General features: G+C 45.9%; 1 protein-coding gene across 11 annotated transcripts in view; it reads left to right on the top strand.

Annotated features, from left to right (window-relative positions):
• Positions 1–26,709, top strand: part of BAIAP2 (BAR/IMD domain containing adaptor protein 2) — a 199,357-nt gene that overhangs the window by 44,153 nt on the left and 128,495 nt on the right. For all 11 annotated transcript variants that reach the window (XR_014444596.1, XM_083148820.1, XM_083148825.1 and 8 more), the window contains exon 2: positions 26,059–26,134. Coding sequence is in view for 10 of the 11 variants with exons in the window: in XM_083148820.1 (XP_083004946.1) it covers positions 26,059–26,134 (76 nt within the window). In the remaining variant the exon portion in view is untranslated. The remainder of the gene's footprint in view (positions 1–26,058; positions 26,135–26,709) is intronic.

Here is a 26,709-nt window from a genome sequence, read left to right as displayed (position 1 = left end):
ACGCGTACCGCTGCGCTCGCCACGCTTCGGGTTCACGTTGATCACGTGGTCGCGTAAACTACTTTTGGGGGGACATTTCAATGTTCAGGGGTGTTTTTGGCCCATTTACCATTGTTCCTATGATAATTTGGGTAAATTGAGCCATTTCACATTGTTTCCTATGGGAAATCGTGGTCATCGCGGGTAAATTGAGGCATTTAACATTGTTCTCTATGGGGAAATCGCGGGCATCGCGTCTGGCCCATCGCACCCGATTTTTTTGCGCATGCGATGCCCGCGATTTTACCCCCGATGACCGCGATTATGATCGTTGTGGCCGTGCTAGGAAACAAGTACCAAGGTGTGTTTTTTTTTTTTTTTTTTTTTTAATGGCATTACTGTGCAGGGCTGTGGTGGTGGTGGTAGAACTAGTTCCACCTTCCATTACAGGTGGTGGAACTCTGTTCCAAGACCTCCCATCCACCCTATACCACTCACTCACTATCCCCTGATTATATATCGTGCATTACTTTACTGGGTGAAAACTGGATGGCTGGTACAGGAGTTGGGTGGTGAAGAAGTCCATAAACTGGTACTCTGAAGGTGCGTACACACTTACAGATTTTTCTGTCTGATCTATCTGGTGGGAACAAAAACCTGAAAATGTATGGGAGCATATGACAATCAAAAATATCCACCCAAATGTAGGAAAACATAGAAAAAATATGTTTGCAATATATTTATGTTTTCCTACATTTGGGTGGATATTTTTGATTGTCATGTGCTCCCATACATTTTCAGGTTTTTGTTCCCACCAGATAATCAGACAGAAAAATCTGTACGTGTGTACGCACCTTTACAGACATGTATTTCTTGTACTGGGCACTGTATAACTGTTTTGGGCTAATGGTAGCTGACTGGTTAATAAAGAGTTCTGTGCTGAATTAATTTAATTTGATTGTATATTTGTGGTTTAAACAAAGCTTTTGGACCAGAACATAAAGCAAATACACTCCTTTTTCTAAAAGGGCCGAGTATCCCTTTTTGAAACCGCAGCAGTTTGGACCTTAACTTGGTTTTGTGCGCTCCGTTTATAACCTTTTCCTATTGTGTATTTGCCTTAACGCTCCTGTAAAACTGAAAAACCTAATGTTGCTGTGTTCAACGCTTCTAGGAAACCATGGGAACCAGTGGCGGAACTACCGTGGGTGCAGGGGGTGCAGCTGCTATGGGGCCCGGCAGCTGGGGGGGCCCCATGGACAGCAAGCACTCCCCTGCACCATGACCATGGCATGTAAGGAGCCGGGCGGGGAGATGAGGGGTGTCGCGCTGTGCTGGTCGGGCGGAGATGGCCTGGCGCCGGCCAGGAAACTGCAGCCAGAGCTGCGAAAGGAAGAAGCTGAGGCCACTGAGTGCCTCCTGCACTGTGGATATGTCGAGTGCAGGAGGCCGGTACAGAGGGCAAAGCTGTGGGCAGCATGTATGAGCAGGGCTAGCGCTAGCTGCGCCACCCGCTCAGCAAGGTATGCAAGTGCAGGGAGGCGCTCTCCCTGCCATCATACCCCGCTGTGCGCTACTGACTGCTGCCGGCTGCCACAGTCTGTGCCTGTCAGTGCACTCTGACTGACAGGCAGCAGCGGCGCCGGCCCGGCAGCAGAAGCTTCTGTCTCTCCTGTCAGAGTTATCTTCCCCGCCCCTGCTTCAGCTGTCATGCTGAAAGACAGGCAGCAGCACCGCCCCCCCCCCCCCCCCCCCCCCCCCCTTCCCTCTGCTCTGAGCTCTCCCACGTCTCCCCAGTCCCCTCCTATCAGTTGGGATAAGGAAGGAAAAGCTCCTTCCTTCCCCTCTCTCAATGAAGTCACATGGAGGAACACAGTGGAGGAGCCCAGCAGATTAGACAAGCTGAGCCTACAGCAGTGGCAGCCAGCCACACAAAAGGGCTGGGACTCTGGTAAATTCAGTTTGTTTGTTTTAGAAAAGGGGGAGGGGGGTTTTGTGGATCGTGGAAAGAAGATGCCACAGATAGTGTACTGAGGGGGAGTAGTTGTCACAGTCTATGCTGGTAATGTGCGCTGGAAAGGCATGTGGCATATAATTATGTGTGCTGGATGGGTGGTGTATAATTATGTGCAAAGGGAGTGGTGGGATATATGTGTGTGTACAGTATATATATATATAGTGTGGGATATATGTGTGTGTGTGTGTACAGTATATATAGGGGCAGATGTATGAACGGTCGGTATGGGGGAGAAGGGGTATTAGCGCACGTTATGTGCACTGATACCGCTTCTCCCCCATGTATGAAGCAGGTGAGATGCGGTAAAGGACAGGGGCGCTATGCGCCCCTGTCCATATCGGCGCTGCTATCAAAATGATAGCAGGCCGAATGTATGAACGGTCAGCATCGCTGACCGTTCCGCACGAAGCCGGATTTGGCTTCGCCAGCATCAGGCTGGCGAAGCCCTATCTAAACAGCAGGGACAGCGCTAACCCTGCTGTCAGCTGTGGGCTGCGCTGGGGATCTCGCGTGAACAGCGAGATCCCGCGCATGCCCAGTGCGGCCGGCTGGGGGACAGGAGATAGCGCATCAGTATTAACTGATGCGCTATCTCCAGAAAGGGACATCGCCGGAGGGGGGAGTTAACGCTCCCCCGCTTCGGCAGACAAGATGTTAATACATCTTGTCGATGTCCCTTCCTGCTTTGCCTCGCTATTGAGGCGAAGCAGGAAGTATCATAGCGGCGCGATAAGCGCTGCTATGATACATCTGCCCCATAGTGTAGGGCGTGTGTGTGTGTGTGTGTGTGTGTGTGTGTGTGTGTGTGTACAGTATATATAGTGTGGGATATATGTGTGTGTGTACAGTATATATAGTGTGGGATTAGGGATATATGTGTGTGTACAGTATAAATAGTGTGGGACATGTATGTGTGTGTACAGTATATATAGTGTGGGACGTGTGTGTACAGTATATATATAGTGTGGGACGTGTTTGTGTATATAGTGTCGGACATATGTGTGCTTGTGAGCTGTCTGTATGACAACACTCTAGATTTATGTGTCTGATTCATAGTTTTGTAGAAATTCACAAGAACCATTGATTTGTGGGACAGACTGTAGTCATTGCAGTGTGTCCCATAATGTGTAATGGTCATTGCGGTGTGTCGTATAATGGGGCATTGGGGGGGGGGCCCATTATAAATTTTGCTATGGGGCCCGCAAAGTTCTAGTTACGCCTCTGATGGGAACCATGGTCTGTGGGCATGGTTGTTTTTCCAGGTTCCGAATGTGGCTTAGGAAATCAAGTGGAATTCTAAAACTGCTGTAATTATTGTGACTCAGGGAAAATCCCTCTTAAAAGATCATTTTTGAATTGTAGATTAACACACATTAGCTGGAAACAGAAAAGCAATCTGGAAGTTAAAGAGCCTTTTATAGCCAGATTATGTGTCTACTGTATATTAATGACTATTGTCCATTTTACATCAGTGTTAAACCTCTGCTATCTGTATGGCTACATGCGCAGACCTACAGTCACACCAACCTGTGAATTCTGTAGTATGCAACCACACTCATCAGGATCTTTACTTATACCTACCCCTATGTGCAGGTTTCTCTTCATGATGCACCTGCAAGGAGGGGTAAGCAGGGGCGGATACCGGAGAAAATGACAGGGGGTACACCATGATAGGAGAGGGTTTGGGAGGGGGAGGGTGTTAGTGGTGCCAGTGTACATGCTAAGGGAGCAGAGAGGGCGGGAATGGGATTAAAAATAGGCCCTGGCATTCAAAGTACACAGACTCACCTTGACGACAAAAGTTAAGGATGTAGTTGTGTGAGCGCCGAAGGCGCGATCCAGAAAAGGGGGTGTGGCCATTCAAAAGGGGGCATTTCCCTGAATGTAGTATACCACACCATATGCAACTTCTACACATTATGCAACAAAATACTAGACCCCATCATACTTGCCCCTTACGCATGATGCCAAATGGATTGTGCCAGAATTCACACAATGCCACACAAATAGAGCCAGAGTTCACATAATGCTACAGAGATTAAATCAAAATTCACAATATGCTTCATAAACAGGGACATTGCGCGCATTAAAAAATTACACCATAATGCCCATTATATGTGAAGCCACACAGCATAATGTCCATTATGTATTATGCCAAACACCATAATGCCTATTAAAAATTATGCTACATAAGTGCTGCTTACTTCATGCTCATCGCCATGTGGGATTACATGCTCATTACCAAGGGGGAATAAATGCTTGCGGTAACTGGGGGACAGTCACCGCCAGGCAGAAGTGACAGCCATTGACATCCAGGCAGAGAGCAGGGGGCTGCCCAGCTGTATTCAGAGCACTTATTTGAAATACCCCATTCACATCAGAAAATGCAGGGATTTACCAGGGAATATTGTCCCAGGATCATGCAGGGACATTCCCGGGTTGGCCCCCCTTTTACTTCAGCCTAGTCCCTGCATTTTCTGGTGTGAGGGGGAGAAAAAAAACCACCCCTTCCCCTCCATTTAACCGGCTATATCTTTGGAACCAACTGACCCATTTACATTCGCAATGCACAAAAGAATTGACAGGTAATACGTGGCGCAATGCTGCCTAAAATCACAATTCCTGAGGATACACCTTTACTTCAAAACACGGAAATTGGAAAAATGGGATATAGACAAACTGGCGCAGTGAAAATACTTGAAGGTCTACGTTCAGATTCCTCCTTTTCCAAGATGGACTTTCTCTCAAACAGGATATTGGTTATCAGACCGCGATGAGTCGTGAAACATAAGAATAAATAAACAATAATTAAAATACAGATTGTGTATGTGTCTCTTAATATAAACCCCCTAATGGGTGGTGTATCCAATGTGAAGATGGATTTGATTCCACGAGGCGTACCGAAACTCACGTTGGGTTAAGATGGTATTCCTCTTATCAAGGTTTCTTTTGGTATGGTCCCAGGGAACTCAATTTCTCAACACAGGTGGACGTTTCCTTGTATATGTAGGTGACGAAATGTGTTCACATGTGCTCAAAAAAAGAAAGAAGACAGTGTCTAGAACTGTGATGTGGCCTTCCTCCCCCATTAAAAGGGGTGAGTAAGGTACGTCTTTCCCTAAAATGGGTTTAAATCCTTGTGGAAATTAAAATCCTGCTATTACATTGGGATATCTCTTATGTTTTCTATATTTCGGGGCATTGGAGCTATCGGGTCTGTAGAGACACAGTTGAAGTCACTCAACCTTCTAATCTGCACTAAGGAGAAACATATATAAAAGAAACCTTTATAGGTTTGAAAATCACAGACTACACCGTGAGTAGGGGTACGCCCTTCTTTTCAACAAAAAGAAACCTTTATATATGTTCTCCATCTAACTTACACGTAAGTGAGGTACGCTGTCAAAATATACCATTTTTGTTCAGCTGCCCACTCTTCTAAAAAGAAAAGAAAGTATAAGGCCACATCACAGTTCTAGACACTGTCTTCTTTCTTTTTTTGAGCACATGTGAACACATTTCGTCACCTACATATACAAGAAAATGTCCACCTGTGTTGAGAAATTGAGTTCCCTGGGGCCATACCAAAAGAAACCTTGATAAGAGGAATACCATCTTAACCCAACGTGAGTTTCGGTACGCCTCGTGGAATCGTATCCATCTTCACATTGGATACACCACCCATTAGGGGGTTTATATTAAGAGACACATACACAATCTGTATTTTAATTATTGTTTATTTATTCTTATGTTTCACGACTCATCACGGTCTGATAACCAATATCCTGTTTGAGAGAAAGTCCATCTTGGAAAAGGAGGAATCTGAACGTAGACCTTCAAGTATTTTCACTGCGCCAGTTTGTCTATATCCCATTTTTTCCAATTTCCATTCGTATCAGAAGTTTTGAGTGGGCTTCAAATGATTTTGGTCCCGTGAACCTGGGGTGCTTGGTTCCAGAGTAATCTGCCCTCAAAGAACATGAACAGCCATGAAATTACATTTCAGAAAAAAAAAAAATTGTTTACCCACTATCTCTGGAACCAATTGATCCATATGGACCTGCCTGTTATCAATTGAAGGCCCAGCAGTTTGGGTTCAAATTAGATCAATCACTAGTTTCTGTGATGCCGCGGAGTGTCGCATTATCGGGTCCCATGTTATCCTATGGGGAAACAATCTAGATTTGTGTGGCGATATCTCCGGTTCCCGGGTTCTAGCGACACAGGGCTGGGCTTGTTGGAAAGCCCTGGTCCTTAGCTCCAAAATTAGCTATGTCTGAAATGACAAGGGGGGGCACTTTTTCATATGTGCACTGCCGTTGGGGCAAATGGAAAATGAGCAGAGATGTGGGTGAGTTATTTTTGTTTCTGTGCAGGGTAAATACCATCAGTTGAACGGCCAGGCCAGCAATGATGCAGGAGTGCGCATCAGCACTCATCTGCTGGTATTACCTCCTTTTTTGCTCAAAAATGGGTGCTTTCAGCTCAGTCGCCCAGTGTGTATGCGCCTGAACTGTCTGCCCATTTGAGAGATTTGGTGTGTGTGTGTGTGTGTGTTTTGTATATAGATGGAAAATGGTTCCTCAAACTATTTTTCTCTGGGACCCATCGGACAATAAAAATATTTACAGGACCCCTGCAAGTTACGGCAAGTCATCCCATCACATGTGTAGTCAGCAGACAGCACATACATGGCAGCATTGTGGAGGCAAAAAATGATTGGAGGAGTCTAAAAGGGATACAGTCATTTGGTCTACAGCATGACAGTCGACATGGGGTTTTCCACTGTTATTTGTGCCGACAGGTGGTATTTCATGCATTACCATCCACTAGGGTGGGGTGGGCGAATAAAATAGTGTCATGCGATGCGGTGCAATTGAAACTGTCAATGTACACCAAATGATCCCAACCCGTCTAAAATAACAGACCATTCAACAGATATTTCAGACTCCTTGAATCACTGACTGAGATTAGAAGTAATCAGCCTGATGATCAGCAACATGGAGCTGCGACCCTATGCTGAGAAGGTCAGGACCCACAGTTTGAGATCCGATGAGATAGAAGAAAGCCAAAGCAGCCGGCACTCAACAGTATAAGTACACCTTGCTCCTGGTGCCAGAAAAATAATAATGCACAAGTCCAACTCCAGCAGGAATAAACGGCACTCGGGAAACGATCGTGGATGTATTCGGTATACATGTGGAATGTTTCGGGGTGAATCAACCCCGTCCTCAGCCATAGGTTGGGGCTGAGGAAGGGGTTGATCCTCCTCCCCATGTATACCTAATACACCTTATTCATCAATGATTGTCTCCGGAGTGCCGTTTATTCCTGCTGGAGTTGGACTTTGGATGGATGGATCGTGTAACCAACCCATGTCTTTGACCCAAACATCCATTACGAAAAAATAAATTCCAGTGTGATCTGCACCCCCCCCCCCACCCCCAAGCTGAATCCCCTCAACCCGATGCGAGCAGGTGTGTACACTTGTGTATTATATCATTGGTGTATGGGTCAATGGGTTGGCCAACCCAAGGTCGAAATGCATTGGGTCAACCACTGAAGGATGACATGGGTTAGGTTGACACCTGAAATAGGTCGGCACAAGCATTTGGCTAGGTCAAAGGTTGCCATGGGATTTTCACTTTTTGTCCCAAATCAGTGCACCGTGTCCCCTCTCATGACTTGCTGGGCTCTCCATGCCTTGGCACCGTATCCTATTCTTCCTTCATGCCCTAGTGCAGTGATTTTCAACCTTTTTACCTTGTGGCACACTAAATAAGATTTTAAAATTGCCAAGACACATCAGGAGATCCACACAGGGCAAAACACATTGGCTCCTACAGGAAAAAAACAAACCTTTTGGCCCCCATATCCAAAACAATCACATTTGTTCAGACAGGTAACAAATAAGAGACCAGTAAATAACAATTAAACGGGTGGTGGCTGTAAACTGGTTTGGGCATCTCTAGATGAACAGCTCAAGGCACACTAGTGTGCCGCTGCACAGTGGTTGAAAAAACACTGCCCTAGTGGATGGTAGGGCATGAAATCCCGCCTGTCACATGTCTGACTCAACTTAATGCTTGTGTTGACCTTCCATCCATGTTGACCATAAGCATGTCAACCTAAGCGATGCGGACCTTCAGTGGTTGACTCAATGTATGTCTAACTTAAACACGTCAAAATAACGACTGTATACCGTCCGCACAAAGGTGAAAGGATTAGACTGTTACCATGAAATTAGTTCTACTCTCTTGGCAGATAACAGTAATTACACTTGTGAGACATTGCATGCAATCATTCAATTTCGACCACAACTGGCCGAAAAAAATCGACTGATTGTATGCATTTTTAAGGGACAATTCGACGGGATGTACAGGCACGCCATTGAATGTCGCATTGATATCTTATGTGCTGCACCCAGGGCCGGCGCCACCACTAGGCAGCTCTAGGCATTTGCGGGATTTGAAAACACTTGCCGCACGCTGATTGGCTGAGTTTCAGCTAATCAGCATGCGGCACGTGTTTTCAAAATCAGAAGCGCTTCCCGCGCCGCCGCATAGCGCTAGTTATTCTCTATTCACTGCAGGGACCCCGCCGCCGACAGCAGCTTTATACACAGTGACAGCGCCGCAGGTACCCCCGCGGCATGGACACCCCTGCCCGCTTCAGCATTGCAGGGACACCGATGCCGCCAGTTTTAGAATACAGGTACCACCCCCCGGGCACCGGGGCGCCCCCACCCCGCCTCGCCTGGGGCGCTCCGGTTCCTTGCACCTGCCCTGGCTGCACCTAATATCTATTTTTTAGTTTTTAACCACATGCGATTGCTCAAATGCAATACGTGGGTGGGGGGTGGAGGGAACGCTGCCCAGCTACTCCCGTTACTGCAAATGGTAACAGAGTGGAGGAGGGGCTGGCAGAGCACATTAACCCCATGACAATGATTATTAACCCCTTGCAGACCAGGATAACCCCGTGACAACACTCATGAACCGCAGGCAGACTAGGTGAACCCCCATGGCGATGTGCATTAACCCCTGGCAGACCAGGATATCCCCGTGACCATGCATGAACCCCTGGCAGACCAGGTTAACCCCCATGGCAATGTGCATTAACCCCTAACGGTCCAGGTTAACCCTGTGGTACCATTCATAAACCCTTGGCAGACCAGGATAACCCCATGACCACGAGCATTAGCTCTGGCAATGACCTTGTTAACCGCATGACGCTGCTGGCAGCAAGCATGAAACCCATAGCAATGAGCATGTAGGTAAGCGTAATGTATGTGGCATAATATGTAATAGACATTACGGCGTCTGGTATATGTAATGGGTATTACCGTGTGGGGCATAATGTGTAATAGGCATTATGGTGTTTGGTATAATGTTGTTTAATGGGCATTACAGCGTATGGTATAATATGTAATGGGTATTAGTGTGGCACAACGTGTAATGGGCATTATGGCACGTAGTATAATATGTAATGTGTGTGTGTGTGTGTGTGTGTGTGTGTGTGTGTGTACATGTGTAATATGCATTACGGTGTACACTTTTGGTGCGCACCTTTGGCTCCTACACTTTCATCCTGGCTCTCAAATTTAAAAAAAAAATTAGTCAAGCCCTGTGATAGAACCCCCACTCCCACGTCAATAAATCATAGGTTTAGGGGGCAACAGAGCCGTGTTCCAGCCCTGGCTGCAGATACTATATATTTATACTTGTGCAGTGATTTATACAGATATTCTGTTGTAGCAATAACTAGGCCTAGCACACCTGGATTGGCAGTCAATACTTCAATGGAAGGCCTGTTCTTGGCAAAAGAGTAGTCTGACAGGACATGCCACCAGGGTATATGCTTATATGTAGCGCTAACACGAGTCATGTCAGTTACTTGGAAAGCATTGGCATTGTCCACAATGCTGTATAGAGTCTGCAGCACATACAGGACATCACATGGAGAAAACAAAGGCTAGTAAATGGACCACACCAGAAATGCTTGAGAGCTACACCGTGAACAACCACACCTACCCATGATTGGTGTCTGTAGGTGAACAACTCTATTGTAATGTCTGGATGTTTGTGAATGTAATCTCTAGGTAATGGAATTTCTGCTATAAAGTTTGGTCAAATTTAAAATGATTTCATGGTAGAGCTAAGGACTCCTATTGCTTTAGAGTACTTAAAGCATCAGGTTTTCCTGGTGAGTAATGTTACCTCTTGGTTGTCATCTGCCTTGTTGTGGAGTGTGGGATGTGATGCTTCTGAAGCACTGTATCATGGATTGTAGACCAATATATCAGCAGCTGATCAGTCTTATGGCCCACAGTTGGATGTGAGTATTTTCATTGTAATTACAGCAGCATATAGGCAATAAAATGCTTAGATTTGGGCCAATGCAAGGACCTTATGGAGCTTACATGCGTAGTAATTTTTGCCTATTTCCTAAGCCAGGGGTGGGTAACCTCAGACCCGGGGGCCGTATGCGGCCCCTGTAGCGGTCTGAGTGGCCCGCCTACCCGCTTTGCCGGAAGTCAAGTATTGGGGAATTCTCACGAGAGGTCGGTAGTTCTCAGCTGGAGACTGTCAGTCCTATTCAGCGGCAGCCACCAGAGCTGCAGCAGGACAATTTGTAAGATAAATTTTAACATATGGCCCCTGATGGCCCCTGATTTTTTTTTTTCACCATACAAACGGCGAATAGATCGCTTCGAAATTAAGCCCAAATCTCTGTATGCCCCATAGTGATGCACGCCGCTATCACCAGGCTAGATATTGTGTAATCATATAAAACTACGCTGTTAATACCATATTCACCATGTAATTAAAAAAGTGAATCAGTGCTTCTCTGAATCCACAAGGACAACAGCCAGTAACTTGGATGCATTTAGCTGTGGTGCCATAGGACTGCCTCAGGGCAGGGTACATCATGATGATTTTTTTTTTTTTATCCCTGGCATATAACAAGGTTGGAAGAATAAAGGTCATGACTAGAAAGATACAAAACAAATAATATGAGCAATAGAAGTAATACACAAACCTAACGTGTATCCCCCCTTCTCTTTTTATAAATAAAACATGCTTCTTATTATGGGCAGTGGCGGGCTGGGCAGGGTGCCATGTGCCCCCCGGGCCGCTTTATCGATTAGTGCTGCACAGGGCCGGCCCAACCGTATAAGGTACTACACTGAGGCGCTGGGAAGCCGCCGATTCAAACAGCGCTGACCGTGTTTGAGGAACACAGGCACTTGCCGCAAGGCGCAAGCTAATTGGACCTTGCAGTCCTGCAGCCAATCAGGCAGCGGTGGTTCCTGAATAGTTGCTAGACTGTAAGCTCTGATTGGCTTGTCATCGTTCGGCACTAGAATTAGAGACGCTCCAGTCCCCCCTTATCCTTGCTGTAACCGTGGCCGTGCTTGGGGACTGATTTTCCAGAGCAGCCTTGTCTGCTGCTCCTGCTGGCAGGCCCCTGCTCCACCTCCGCAGAGACTTCATGATAGAGGTGAGGTGGGGGGAAGGTGTCGGGAGCAGGCTGGCAGTGTCCGGTCACCTGCTGAGAGATCTGTCTGGGGGGGGTTTAGCAGTGTGCCCCTGCCGGACAGCCCGCCTCTCCTCGCGCTGCTACTGGATCCCCGCCGGGTGGCCTGGGTCCCCTATCTCTTCCCGCTGCCGTATGCCTGCCGGGTGGCCCAGCTCCTCTCCATCCTCCTGGCGCTGCATGTCCGGCTCTCCTTTACCCCCAACCCCCCCCCCCCCCCCCCCGCCACAGCTTTAGATTTTGTAGGCTTGAAAAGTAAGTAATGCTTTAACCTACACTCTGCACTCTGTCCCCACTCTCCTCCCTGCTGTCATTCACATCCCTGTTGTCACTCTACCCTTGCTCTCACTCTGTCCCCGCTCTCACTCTGCCCCCCCCGTCCCTGCTTTCACTCAGCCCCCCCCCCGTCCCTGCTGTCTCTCTGCCCCCCCCCCCCCGCGTCCCTGCTGTCTCTCTGCCCCCCCCGCGTCCCTGCTGTCACTCTGCCCCCCCCGCGTCCCTGCTGTCACTCTGCCCCCCCCGCGTCCCTGCTGTCACTCTGCCCCCCCCGCGTCCCCGCTGTCACTCTGCCTCCCCGCTGTCACTCTGCCCCCCGCCTCCCCGCTGTCACTCTGCCCCCCCGCCACCCCGCTGTCACTCTGCCCCCCCGCCACCCCGCTGTCACTCTGCCCACCGCCACCCCGCTGTCACTCTGCCCACCGCCACCCCGCTGTCACTCTGCCCACCGCCTCCCCGCTGTCACTGTGCCCCCGCACTTCTCTCTTTCTGTCCCTGAAATTTTGGCTCATACTGTGTGGCATAATGGGAACTTTGGCTCATTTTGCATGGCATGATGTGTATTTTGGTTAATTCCGTGTGACACTAGTACTAGACAGTATAAGGGGGTCTACTCTTGTGTTGCATAATTTTTATAAGGGGTATATGGTGTTGTACACTACAGTTTAGGACACGCACCCTTTTGAGTGGCCACACCCCCTATTACAGACACTACACTTTCCATAGCCCCACTTCAAAATTTCCACTTCAACCACTATATACAGTATGTGTGTTGCTTTTCTGATATGTTTAGCATAGATTTATGTGAATTGACAGTAGTTTTCTTTCCTAATGTATATTTCTGTATTTGTACAGTTTCATATTATGGCAGAGTGACATGTAATAACACCCACTCTCATGGGCCAAACTTACTTTTTAAAAAAACAAGCTTATACACTAATTGTTACCCCGTCCACATTGTTGCTCCACCAACAATATCAAGTGTGGGGCACCAAAAACCGTGTTTGCTTACTGTACCTAACAAATTAGGCTCGAGCCGGACCTAGTGCCGTGGGCCACCTTAAAGACTAAATAGGGCCCTGGTGGTCCAGTGTATTGTTCTGATGCAGCTGGTCATGTGATTCATCAACCTCCCTCTGTGTCCTGCTGGGCTACAGAAGCTCTGCAAGGCCCAAAATTTGCTAAAAAGCAAACTGATACGGCCGTGCTCTTGCACATAGGTGGCCATATCATAGTCAGTGAACCTTGCGTGTGCAGCTGTTGTGCTCCGCTCATCGAATGACAGCTGGGGACCCACAGCATGCACAACAAGCCTTACAGGGGGGCATCACTGCAGCATAACTTATGAATGACACTGTCCCCCTGCTGCTAGGGGCCGTTTACATAAAGAAAAACGAAAAACCTCCATTTAATGATGCGCTGTTACTTATGGGCCAGTGGTATGGACTTGCCCCCCAGGCTAAAAGTTGCCAGCCAGCCCCTGATTATGGGCAGGTGTACTGTGGAGAGTGATAAAGCACCAGTTATTCGCTGCCATGTAACAGGCTGTGTTTGAAAAATGGCAAATATCAAAAATGTGTGGGCTATATAAATACATTACAGAGAATATTTGAACATTCACATCAGTCCCTGCCCCAGTGGAGCTTACAATCTATATTCAGACTCTTCCATGTGGAACATTCATTCTAGGATTTATTTTGTTGGGAGTCAATTAGCCTACCAGTATATTTTTGGATTGTGGGAGGAAACCGGAGTACCCGGAGGAAACCTACATAAGTACGGGGAGAATAAACAAACTCCGCACAGTTAGGGCCAAGGCGGGAATCTAACCCATGACCTCAGCGCTGTGAGGCAGTAATGATAACCATTACACCATCCGTACTGGTGAAAGTGATATCCCTCTCAACTGGCACTTAAAATATATTTATACACTGATAATATCTAAACTTTGCTCTATTAATAAGGTGTATAAAAATATGTAGGTCGCCCTCATTCTCCTAAATCCCTTGTTGGCAGGAATCAGGAACAAAATACATACAACATAGGACTGGTGCCCATATAACAGTCACCACCTTGTGACCCTAAAAGGTCTGTACAAGAATCCATAATTCAGAAATTTCCTAATATGTTTGTTAAAAGTCCATATAAACGATTTCCAATAAGTTTTTTCATAAATTCTTCATAGTAGCTTGAGCCAATTCAGTTTGTATAAGTTACCAATGTGTTTAGTCTCATAGAGACTTAATCGGGGGTATTAACTTCAATTCATATTCATGTGGTATATTGCTTTAAAAGTGGGAGGGCTTGACCTCCAACAGATGATAAACAGTTGACAACCTCTAAAACATTGCTCCTTGTTTGAAAGACTCTTAGGGGGTTATTTTGGTTCACTCTTTCTGACAAATTCCTTCTTAAGGTGCGTACACACGGGGGCGATTTTTGTACAATATCGTGGGCAATATGGTCACTAAGCGACCATATTGCCCACGATGGGAGTGTGCACCGGCGATATATCGCCGGGTGCACGCTCCAGTTTTTACCCCTGTAGTGATCGCTGGTCGCAGGAACATGCTCCTGCGACCAGCTGATTACCACTGCCGGGCTCCCCCCCGGCAGTTTCTTTTTCATCAGCGGCCATCTCTGCTCAGCAATATATCTCCCCCGTGTGTACGGGGCTTTAGATGGACAAAACCATGTGCACTGCAGGAGGGGAAGATGTAAAATGTGCAGAGAGAATTAGATTTGGGTGAGTTATTTTGTTTCTGTGCAGGGAAAATACAGACTGCTTTATTTTTACACTGCAATTATAGATCTCATTTTGAAGTAAAACCCCACCCAAATCTAACTATCTCTGCACAAGTAACATCTGCCCCACCTGCAGTGCACATGGTTTTGTCTAAGAAGGAATCTGTCAGAGAGTGAACCAAAATAACACCCTCAATGTTTGAAGATTCAAGTATCCAGAACCTTTTTATAATGCTTGGGCCAATGAACCCTGTGAAAATATATTCGTAACAAGGTTAGTAGGGTGACACCTCTATTGTCATGCACACTGGAGAGATCTCTGTGGTATATATCTTTTATGTAGGTTCTTCTTTGGCACTCTGGATGAAGAATCTTGCGCCGCGGTGACTTCCTAGATAGCCATTTGGTACAATAATGTGATAATATTGTAGCGGGATAGCTAACACATCCCTGAATTGAAGCATCGCTTATGGACCATGTGTCCTCCCACAAAGGCAGCCTCATCACTGCCATTATTCAGGTTGTAGCATGACTTCGCCATCGCTGTCAAACTGATTCTTCCGAGTTTTACATGGGTGATGCGGATGTGCAGAAGGACAAAAAATTGTCAGATTTTTCAATTCTGCATGCGATATTTAATTAGCCCCAACTTCCGTTGCTATAGAAACTTTACTTGCATAAAGTGAAAGATCTACGCTTTTAAGAGACCTTGTTTTAGCTAACGTTCTGTGCGACTTGAGATGATAGAACTGTTAACTGTGTCAAATAACATATTGCCATATTCCGGTATGAATGGAGTTATAGAATTATTGTCCTTGTTGCACAAGTATATTGTTACTGTTAGAAAAGCAGTGATTCAAGTCCTTTGGAAAGAGCCGTGTGGATGAGGCCTTATTGTTGACTTGATGTTCTGAACCATTCATTTTGCATCCTGCTGCTGAGATACTAGACTTTGTGGACACTGTTGCTCCTCCAGCGTGAATATACCTTCTCAGGCATTTGTTAGGACAGGCATTGTTTAGTAGGCAGGGTCGGTGTAAAGCTTCTCGGCACCCTAGGCTAAACCTACTACCCCACTGTCATCAATACCCACCCACTTTCCAGCCTCTCCAGTGACAGTGTGTAGGTGATATCTTAGAAGTTTCATAACCACCCGCATTAATTACAGCAGAGTCACTTACTTTTTTTTTTGTGATTTGGAGTTTTAAAAACAACAACTTGTCAACCCGAGTGTCTCAAAGTACAGCAGTTGAGTGGTTTGTTCGTTCATTCAAGCCTATACATACTAGACAATATGAAAGACGAAAATTATTGGCTACAATCGAGGGTGTGAGGTGACTGCGGGAGAGTGGGTGTGGTGACGGTGAGCAAGAGGGGGGAGTGGGTGTGGATGAGGTGACAAAAGGGGATGAGGCAATGGTGGGGAAGGGGGAGGGGGAGTGGCTAAAAAAGAGGACACAGGTCTCTTTTTACCAGCATCTTCGGTTTCCTGTTAACCAGCGCACGGCTCTCCTGCGACTGGCTCACTTGCTCCCCGGCGCACCTGCGAGTCTCAATCAAAAGCGCCAGGTACCTTCGTAGGTGTCCCCCTCTCTGGTGCTGCTGCAGTTGTTCTCGACCCGTTGCTGCTACAGGTATCCCCGGATGCATGTTTTGCAGGTCTCCTCAAAGTCAAGTGAAGTAATTAGCTCTACCTGTGGATTTGTTAATGTGTCAGTAATGAATGCACTTGTCGGGTGACTTGGAAAATGTGAACTGTGTGGGGTCTTGAGAACAGAGTTTGAGAACCACTGCTCTAAGCAGAGAAACTGGTAAGAAAGGGCCCTCATTGCACACCGTGAGACAGTGCCTATAAAGCAAGACAACTGCGAGTCCGGCATGACCTTGCCTTACCTTGCCCATCACTCCCTCCTTTCACTTACAAATACAAATCCCTTTTGTATCACCAGATAGGGCAGGCATTCCCAACCACGGTCCTCAAGGCACACCAACAGTGCAGGTTTTAGTGATATCCAGGCTTCAGCCCAGATGGTTTAATCAGAACCCCTCAGATACTAATTAAGTCACCTGTGCTCAAGCCTGGATAGCTACAAAACCTGCACTGTTGGTATGCCTTGAGGACCGTGGTTGGGAACGTCTGAGATAGTAATTGGTAAGCACCTGCTGGTGGGTGTACTGCTGGCTGTATTTCAGGCAGAGTCTTTTCATACATACAAGGCTCCTCTCAGAAAGACACATGATATCAGGACACCATGTGGGAGGAGGCCAGGCTGAAGGTAGCCATATTGGCAGTCACTTCAGTGGTAGGTGGTAGCAGCGTGCAAATGGTCGCTGGTCCACATGGCAGATGACTTAACCAGAGGTGGTTTATTAACACGTTAGCAGGTACAGGTTGATAGGATTCCCAGTTGCAACCACAAGCTGTAGAGTTATACTTGGCAATGTTGTGCACCAGGTGATCACTGCTGTGCAAATTCGCATGACATCCTATTCTCAATGGACTACGTATGGATTGTAGCAATTGTTCTATTCGCAAGTTTATTGACAAAGTCGTCACTTGTGTGTAGTTACCTAGTGTTCCTTCTAGGACGGGCAGTGTAAGGGGGGTGGACTGGGCGTGCAGTCGCCAAGAAAAGGGGTGGACCCAGCAACCCCGAAGGCTCTACACTGCCAGGGAAGCGCCGGGCATCGCTATCTACAGCGGCGCCGGGCTTCCCCGGTCACACCAGAGGGGTTAGAGGCAGGCTGTTTTAGCGGGGCGCTGCCAGAAGGGCAGGGTGCAGTGCCCCGTTAAAATAGCCTAGCGGGAACACTAGTTACCAGCCATTATCTGGGAGTGTCAGGGAAAGGGGGGGTTCTTGGAATGCACACCCTATCTAATATGTGTTTCTACCATACTGGGACTTAAGTTCTGCAAAGAAAAACACATGGTGCAGATACACACTGCTCATTATTCATCAAAATTCGGGGTTCTTGGTATATTGTCCAGTAAATATTTGCCCACCAACCATGTACACCTGGTGCGTCAGTGTCGGGGAAAGGGCAGGATTGCCCAAGTGTTTTCAGGGAGGTTGTGTGGCTTCGGGCTCGCTCATCCTGTTACTAGGGCACAGGCAGAGTAGGTTCTGGGTACTGCACAAACTGGGACTGTAGACTGCAAAAGGGTCATATTTTATCAGTTTCCCCAACTTCCCTACAGCCATACTGCTGCTCCACTGATGAATGACATACAAAGGGCATGAGAGGGGAGGAGATGTTTTGACAAAGCTCCTTTGACTGGTGACCTGTTTACTCTACCTGAGGGCATGTTCACTATGTACTAGCCTTGTAATGCATCTTTTTGTTAACCCAGGAACCTGCAGTAGCTTAAAAGTGAAAGTTGAGGTGGCAAGAAGAAAATGATACTTCTACGGGTTACTTAATATCCTACGACACCTAAATCAGCCAAAGGGAGTTGTGAGAAAGATCTTGATTTTTGGATATTGCCTGTGACCTACATGTATTAAGTGTTTTGTAGTCATTTTTTCTAAAGTAAACTAAACAAAATACGACAAAATTGCTCCCCAGCAGTTCTGCTACTTGCATTCATGGGCTGACCGACCATTTCTAGCCTGAAAGCAAGTACATGAGCCCAGCCAGAAGTTTTTGTTTAGCTATAAAACACTGGCAACGTTCTTCAAGGGCAAATAGCCCTTGTGCAGGAGAATTGTAGCACACAGTAGTGTAAGCCTACAAGCAGCGTCCTCCTACACCTAGTGTCTTTACAACATACCATGCAATATGCTCTTTTTTTTTTTTTTTTCCTGATTTTCTTTTTTTTGCTGGGCATGTAGTATTCTGTAGGCCGGAAGACTTGTAAATAAATGAATAAACCTTCTTCAGTTATTTATATAGTGCACACATATTCTGCAGCAAATATTAGAACATTCACATCGGACCCTGCCCCAGTGGAGCTTACAATCTATATTCCCTACTACATGTACACGCACGCACAGACATTCTAGGGTTAATTTTGTTGAGAGCCAATTAGCCTACCAGTATATTTTTGGATTGTGGGAGGAAATCGAAGTACCCGGAGAAAAACCACGCAAGTACGGGGAGAATATAGAAACTCCGCACAGTTAAGGTGGCCATACACACGCAGATTTATCTGCAGATCTGTCTGGTTGGAACAAAAACATGGTTATGGATGAAAGCAAATGACAGTTGACCATTTGCTTGGAAATGCTGGCAAACTGGCAAACTGTCATTCATCCATAACCATGTTTTTGTTCCAACCAGCCAGATCTGAAGATAAATCTTACTAGTGTATGGGCACCTTAAGGCCCATGGCGGGAATCGAACTCACAGCCTCTGTTCTGTGAGGCAGCAATTCTAACCATTACACCAGCCCTACTATATAACGGTATATACTAGAGTCTGGGTTCACAGCTAGCTCTTGGCTATTCACCTGTCCAGGATTCCGTCAGGAAGGCCAGCTATAGCCAGATGTCTGGAGTCCAGAGGTGTGCTTCCCTGGAAGGGTGGTGTCTGCAACGATGATTGTGCTTATGTAACTCAACTTTGACCCACCTGCACTGTGCCTCCGCCAGCTTGCAGCAGGCCTTCTGGTCTTGTCAGCACACCTAATGGCCACACTCCACATCCTTCATCTGTCTCCTCTGACTCACAATGACTGAGTCTCACAGTGTGGACACAACAAATATTCAGTTGGTTAAATGTAAACTCATATGAAGACTTAATTCCTCAGGAGGTACACAAATGGTTTAATGGCTTATTAATGGTCTACAGTTATACTCTACTATTGGTCTGTTCCAGAGTTGATCGCTGCTGGGCAAATTCACAATCCTTTCAATTATTGATTGACTGCGAATGCGTGAGCCAAAGTAGTGTCACAGTGTAAATGTCTAGTCTCAATCCCCTCACATTTTGAGACAGAGACTTGTCACAGAGCTGTGGAAGGGTCAGACTTACATGTGCACAGACTGGAAAAATCATTTAATGGTTCATGAATTGGGTATGGATGTGCAACAGGATACCGGGTAATGATGTTTTTGCAGATGAATGATCAGGCCCCATGTTCTATGTGTGTACAATAGATTGTATGGATTATAAAGAACTAGCATTTACCCGTGGCTTTGCTCTTGTGGATGTCTGTTCTTGCTCAGCAAAACTAACTGAAGTGCCATCTAGTATTGTGATTGTTGGTGCGCCATCTACTGGGTTGACGTGTAAAATGAAACTTCATAAGTCAAGATAACCTGCCTGATTAGTGATTGATATTTAGTCCGCTTTTCGTGTGTAATGGATGTATACATATATAACTCTTCACATGAGGTGTGTGTGTTCATTTTTGTCTGTCTCCATAGTTCATAAACCGTGCTAAGAAGACATCTATTTCTCCAACAAAAAACACATTCTATGTACAGACACAACACTTACCATTTTATATGGGTTAAGTACTATGAAAATCTTGCAATAAGACTATAAAACAAAGGGAAGCTATTGCGAGATGAAGCTGTAACAGTCTGCGACCCTTACAATGACCTTGTTCTAATAAAGCAGGCATTCTTCCTCCTGAGGGCAGCCCTGCTATACTGTATGCCCAGAGCTTTATCAGTCTGGACCTCACTAGCTTGGTTTCTCCTTTTTTGTATTGTGTTTGTGTTTTATTTTTCTTTGTTTTATGTGGCTTTCAGAGCTTGTAGAAGATGGATTTATTTCTATAATAGTATTCCAGTATAAAATGCTTCTATACCTGAACAAATGTCTGCTGCTTATTTGCTAGATATTAGGTTTTTTGGAACTTCTCTCCAGGCCGCAACATTATGGGACCAATAGCAATATTTTGAATGAGCCACCCAGCTCTTCTAGACCGATACCCAGCAGTTGTTAATTTTATACCCCACAGCAGTGCCCTAGTTAAATGTATTAAATAATAGTTCACTAGTTCAGATCTTCAATATAATGTCCCCTCTCCATTCACCTTTTGCCACATTGGTGTGCCCTCCTGGTGACATTGTGCTGCTCTGGCTCTCACCCCAGGATAAATCTGGCATCAAAATGTGCAGTACTATGTGATGATGCTAACTCTCGCCAATCTGATGCTCTGAGGTACATAAGACTATGGCCCTTATTCTGGTTGGTGCGGTATTATCTGCGTGCGTTCGTGCCGCCGATGTTTTGTGTCTGCGCATGTGCAGAGGCGTCTCTGCGCATGTGCGAGCCGGACGCACGGCCACATTCCGCATGAAATGTGTACACTACGAACAGGGGGTGGAGAGGGGTGTGAAGTGCTGTTTGGGCTCATTACCATATGTTTACACCCCGCGTTTCATGGGCGTTCCCATGCAAACGCTGGGCGTACGTATGGTAATGCGGCCGTGACGCACGTGTAGGGGGCGGACATATGACATCGCCGGATGTCAGCTGCCCGCCCAGATCCCTGCTTTTGCACGGAAAAATGTCCGTGTGGTCTGAGGTTGCGGGAGCTGGTGGATCACTCAGTCCTGCATTCGATGGTCTGCGACCATCGAATGATGGGGGAGGTTCCCTGAGATGGAGGCGGTGTATTCGTGAGAAATACATGTGCGGTCCGTTTGGACAGCTTCTTACCGCTTACGGACGGAGTTGGCGATCCGTATGGAAGGCGGGGTTTAGGACGCACGGTGCTGGCCGCATATTCGGATCCGGCCGCACCGATCAGAATAAGGGCCTATGAGAGACCAAGTAGGTTATGTTACTCTGCACAAGCTCAGATTTTCCAATAGCCAGAAATTAAGTTAAGCAAAGATTAATGTATTCAAATTATGGTCAAATTACCCATCATAATGCGTAGGTTGAATATAATTCTGGCGGTGCTCCCTTTTTAGAGTTTGAACAAAATGTAAAAAAAAGGGTATAGGAAACTTATTTTTGTTGTTTTATTTTTTTGTCTGGGCACAACTTAAATAAAATGCATAAAATCCTTTTATTTGATCTTATTAACCCTTTGAGTGCCAAGGGACTTTGTCAAAATAGGTGTGAAAAATTGCCACACAAACTTTTTTTCATCATAATGACCTGTACCTTTTTTTATATAGAAAATATAATCTTTTATTAGACAACTTTTATTATTTGAATGTATATAACAAATGTGAGCACTGCTGGCATTTTTAGCAGATATTTTGCACATCACTCAGATGTTTGCACTCAAAGGGTTAAAAGCGACACCTACAACCTATAACACTTACTGTAAACCAGTCTGTTCCCACCTACATGTATTACAGTACAAAAAGTATAAATAGTGTATAGTAATCTGTTAAACTACAATGAGTGGTTTTCTCGTGAAGCTGGGAGAAAAATAATAATGCTGGAAATGGTCCACAATATGCACCATGCGTATATAAATTATGCTGCTCTCACATTGCCTAAACGTTTGAGACCCGATATTTTGAAATGGTTTTTAAAACGGTATACAGGTTGAGTATCCCCTATCCGTGCATCCCCTATCCGAATTATTCCAAAAACCGTGGTTTTTGGAATCATTCGAATTTTTTTTTTTTTTAACCCCCCCCATACCCTCTTTTCATACTTACCAAGTCCCAGGGCGTCCACAGCAGGCCTCCGGCATCTTCTCCAGGGTCTCCAGCGGTCCCAGGAATGCATTGTGCGAGTGTGCGCGCGCGCGCCGGTGACGTCACCGGTGCGCGCGCACACTCGCGCAATGCATTCCTGGGACCGCTGTGGACGCCCGGGGACTGCGCGGACGCCGAGGGACGCCCAGGGACCATCAGGGGACAGGTAAGTATGTCTGCAAAAAAATATTCCAAAAACCGGAAAATTCCCCTATCCGAAATGCTCGCGGTCCCGAGCATTTCGGATAGGGGATACTCAACCTGTATTACCGTTTTAAACCCCTTTCACACTGCACATAAATACCGGGTCTCAAGCAAGTTTGCAGTATGAAAGCAGGACAGACCGTAGCTATAAGACTGCGTAGTGCATGTGTAATGAGCCACTCATTACATATGCACATATTTCATGAGTGCAGTGCATACGAATGAGCCACTCATTACATATGCACATAGTAATGAGGGGCTCATTACATATGCACTGCGCTCTCATAGCTACTGCCTGAGTCCTATATATCGGTTCAGAGCCATTCACACTGCATAAAAAACGGCTCTGAACCGTGTAGGACTCTGCTTTTTACCCGTTTGCAAATACCGGTTATTTGTAACCGGTAAATGCAGACTGGTGCTTTCACACTGCAGCTCTAACCGTTTTAAAAGGCTTAAAAATCTGCAATATACCGGTTAAGAGCTGCAGTGTGAAAGGGGTATAATAAAGGTTAAATTATTACCCTTTTTATAACTTTAATAGCTCACAATTAGTTCTCTATAATGCACAGTAAGTCAGAATTGTTGGGTTGAACGAACACAAAATCAGATTAACACTATTAATTAGTTCGAAAGGTCAGCACTGTATATTAAGTTAGCTTAAAATATAAATTATGCAAGGTTGTAACAAATTACTAGTGTAGCACACTGTTTGTTTCGATGATATGGAATATCGATGGCATCAGAAAAGATATACTCAATGGTGCTGAATTACTGCTGTACGGTATTGTACTTTAACCGCATTGAATACTGTATTTTATTCCGCTATTGTTTTTGTCTGTCTTTATAATAAAGATTGAAAATAGAGTAGTAATGGTGTGTACACATGGTAGATATGCTGTGCGATGCGAGTCCCGATACGATCAGATCGCATCGGGACTCGCATCGCACGGCATGCATGCAGTGGCACAATTTAGACTATAGTGCAGATCTGCACTATATAGTCTTAGCTGCCCTCTATTTGACAGCCGACTTACACTCACACGCATCGGGCTCGCAAGACCTAAAAAAGCATGCGATATGGCTTCCGATGTTCACTATATCGGCAACATCGGAAGCCATATCGCACCGTGTGTACACACTATTTGTAAAGTTGGAAAAACAATTCGGACTTACTATGTATTCTAGAGAACTAATTGTGAGCTATTAAAGTTTTTTATAAGAAGGGTCATTATTTAACATTTATATACGCTTGGTGCATATTATTGACTATCTCCAGCATTATTATTTTTTGCCCAGCATCACGAGAAAGCAGCTCATTGTAGCTTAATAGATTACTATAAACTAGTTATACTTTTTGTACTGTAATACATGTAGGTGGGAACAGATTACAGTAAGTGTGTGTCATATTTTCTATGTTGAATTTTTTTTTTTTAATGAGATCAGATAAAGGATTTTATGTATTCTATTTACATTGTGCTGCAGACAGGGGCATAACTAGAACTTTGTGGGCCCCCTAGCAAAATTTATTGTCAATAAAATGCCCCTTAGGAGAGCTTGAAGGGAATGAGAGGCAAAGGTGTTAGGGGGAGACAGAGAGAGAGCATAGAGAGAGGAGGGGAAGTGAGCACTAACGTACTTCAGCACAACCATACAGTATTGTAGGTCTCTAAACAGGCAGGAACTTCACAGCATTATACCCCACTCCATAGAAATGTAAATAGTGGCGCTGCTCTGCTGCCAGGAGCCAGCCAATCTACGGCTAAACTTTCTGCAGTGTGTGTGTGGGCCCTAACGGGTGGATTGGGACAGATAAGCAGTCCTAATTGGGGTGGGGTCAGTTAAGGGGGTGCGATCAAGTCTTTTAGGGCATACCCAAAAGTGCCTTAACCGATGGTTCACTTTCTGTATCCTGATCCTTTATCGAGTATTCTGGCACCGGTCTTCTGACAGCAGTTGGGATGTATTCTAAACTTCAGCATCCTGACCGCATCTTGCTTTGATACCACTAGTCCTCTATAACACCTAATCATACATCTACACCAGAATCTTACTACTGCAAACCCATAAGGCAATTAAATCCAATGTAGTGATCCCAAACAGTTAATTTGTTGCCAGCTCCCACTGAAGCTCATGCAGAAAGTTACATACTGTACATTAGTTGGAAGTTTTAAATACCCTGTCAGGCAGGGGCGGATTGGGATTGAAATCCGGCCCGGGTGGGGAAGGGGGGGGGGGGGGTTGGTGTTGCTACCGCCCGGGACACACACACACACACACACACACACACACACACACACACACACACACACCTCACCACCTTCGCTTCTGTCGACATCCAGCGGCTGCAGCATAGCCCAAAACATTTACCTGTTCGTAACCCCACTATCCACTACGCATGAAGTTAAGTTTTATATAGTGTGGCGAGCCACCGAGCCCAAAGCGTGGCGAGCTTGTTTGCCACACTATATAAAATCAACTCCATGTGTAGTGGATAGTGGGGTTATGAACAGGTAAAAAAAATCGATTTGGATCGCATCGATATATCGGCCAATATTGCATCCGATATATTGGGCACCGTGAAACTACACAAGTACCGAAATAAAGCAGCCAGTATTTACCCTGCACAGAAACAAAATAACTTACCCAAATCTAACTCTCTGCACGTTACATCTGCCCCACCTGCAGTGCACATTCTCTGAAACTGACGCTTACAAAACTCTGACCGAATCAGGCTGATCGAGACCAGCACTGACATCACAGAACCTCGCTGTGTTTTTCCTCACACTCTCAGAAAACTGACTTACCACCATCAAATGCTGGCTTCCTGTCTGTCAAATTGTGACTCGAGTAGATATTTTGACTATTTCTGTTGCCAGTTTGGCACGCTCAACGATCAATGAAACCGGTGTAACCATTGATTTGCTCCATCAAACGCCCACTAGTGACTGTGGCCCTTATTCTGATCTGTGCGGCCAGATCAGAATATGCGGCCAGGACCGTGCAGGCGAATCCCCGCCTTCCATACGGATCGCCACCTCCGTCCGTACGCGGATATGTGGCGGTCCGCATGAAAGTGGACGGGGATACGCCTCCTCCATCTTGGGAGCAGCCCCTGCATTTGATGGTCGCCGACCATCGAATGCAGGGCCGCACGCTCCACCAGCTCCCGCCACCCTAGACAACACGGACACTTGTCCGTATGAAATAATGTATGGGGGCGGGCAGCTGACATCCGGCGATGTCAGATGCCCGCCCCCTACACATGCGTCACGGCTTCATTACCATGCATACGCCCAGCGTTTGCATGGGAACGCCCATGAAACGCGGGGCGTATGCATAGGATAATGAGGCTAAGTAGCCCCTCACGCCCCTCTCCGCCCCCTGTGCGGCGTCTAAAGTAAACGTACGTCGAAACCGCTTGCACATGCGCAGAGTGACCTCTGCACATGCGCAGACGACAAACATCGGCGGTACGACCGCAAGCGGAAAACACCGCACCGATCAGAATAAGGGCCTGTGTCTGGGGGAATCCATTAGATCACCTTCTGTATGATGTGCAACATTAAATTTTATATATCATTTTATTTATTTTAAATTCCCTTTCTTACATTTTTATTTTAGATCTCTGGCAATTGTGGTGTGCTTGGTGTTGATCTCTATTTCTTTTGTGTTTTTCAGACTATTATGGAACAATTTAACCCCTGCCTTAGGAATTTCATAGCGATGGGGAAGAATTACGAGAAAGCCTTGGCAAGTAAGTGGTTGCTGAATCTGTTGGCATATGCACTGTACACAATCTGTAGGCCAGCGCATAAATCTGCAACACTGCTCCATAAAACTTATTTAAACAGCACCATCAAGTGTTAAATGCTTGCCAGACGGCATCATATTCAAATGTTTGTGAAGCTTAAACATGTGACTGTATCCTGTACAATCTAGCATCACATGAGGACAGGTCATATTTTCAACAAAGGTCTGTTGCTATTGTATCCACTGCCTGTGTTTGTCTGTGAGACTGTGATCCAGCTGTCTGAATCGATATTGACATTTGTCCTCTCGTAGGATTTGTATGGCCAACAGCCCGTGCAGCAATACCAACCTGTTATCGCACAACACCAGAGGGTGATCACAATGACAATAGTATTCATAAAACTAATTGCAGGTTTTTACAGGGATATAAAATGCAAAGATTATTTTTATTTTCCCCCCCACAGCATTTGGTACCATATATTCCAGACATAATCCCTGTAGACAAAGGATAATGCTCTACCCTGGTTTTCTAATTGCAGTAACCTGAGCTGAACTCGATGGTTAAATGTGATGGTGCAG

This window comes from Crinia signifera, chromosome 6 (assembly GCF_055691185.1).
Source record: "Crinia signifera chromosome 6, ASM5569118v1, whole genome shotgun sequence".
NCBI lineage: Eukaryota > Metazoa > Chordata > Amphibia > Anura > Myobatrachidae > Crinia > Crinia signifera.
The sequence above is the reverse complement of the archived record's forward strand: the minus strand, read 5'-3'. Positions and strand labels throughout refer to the sequence as shown.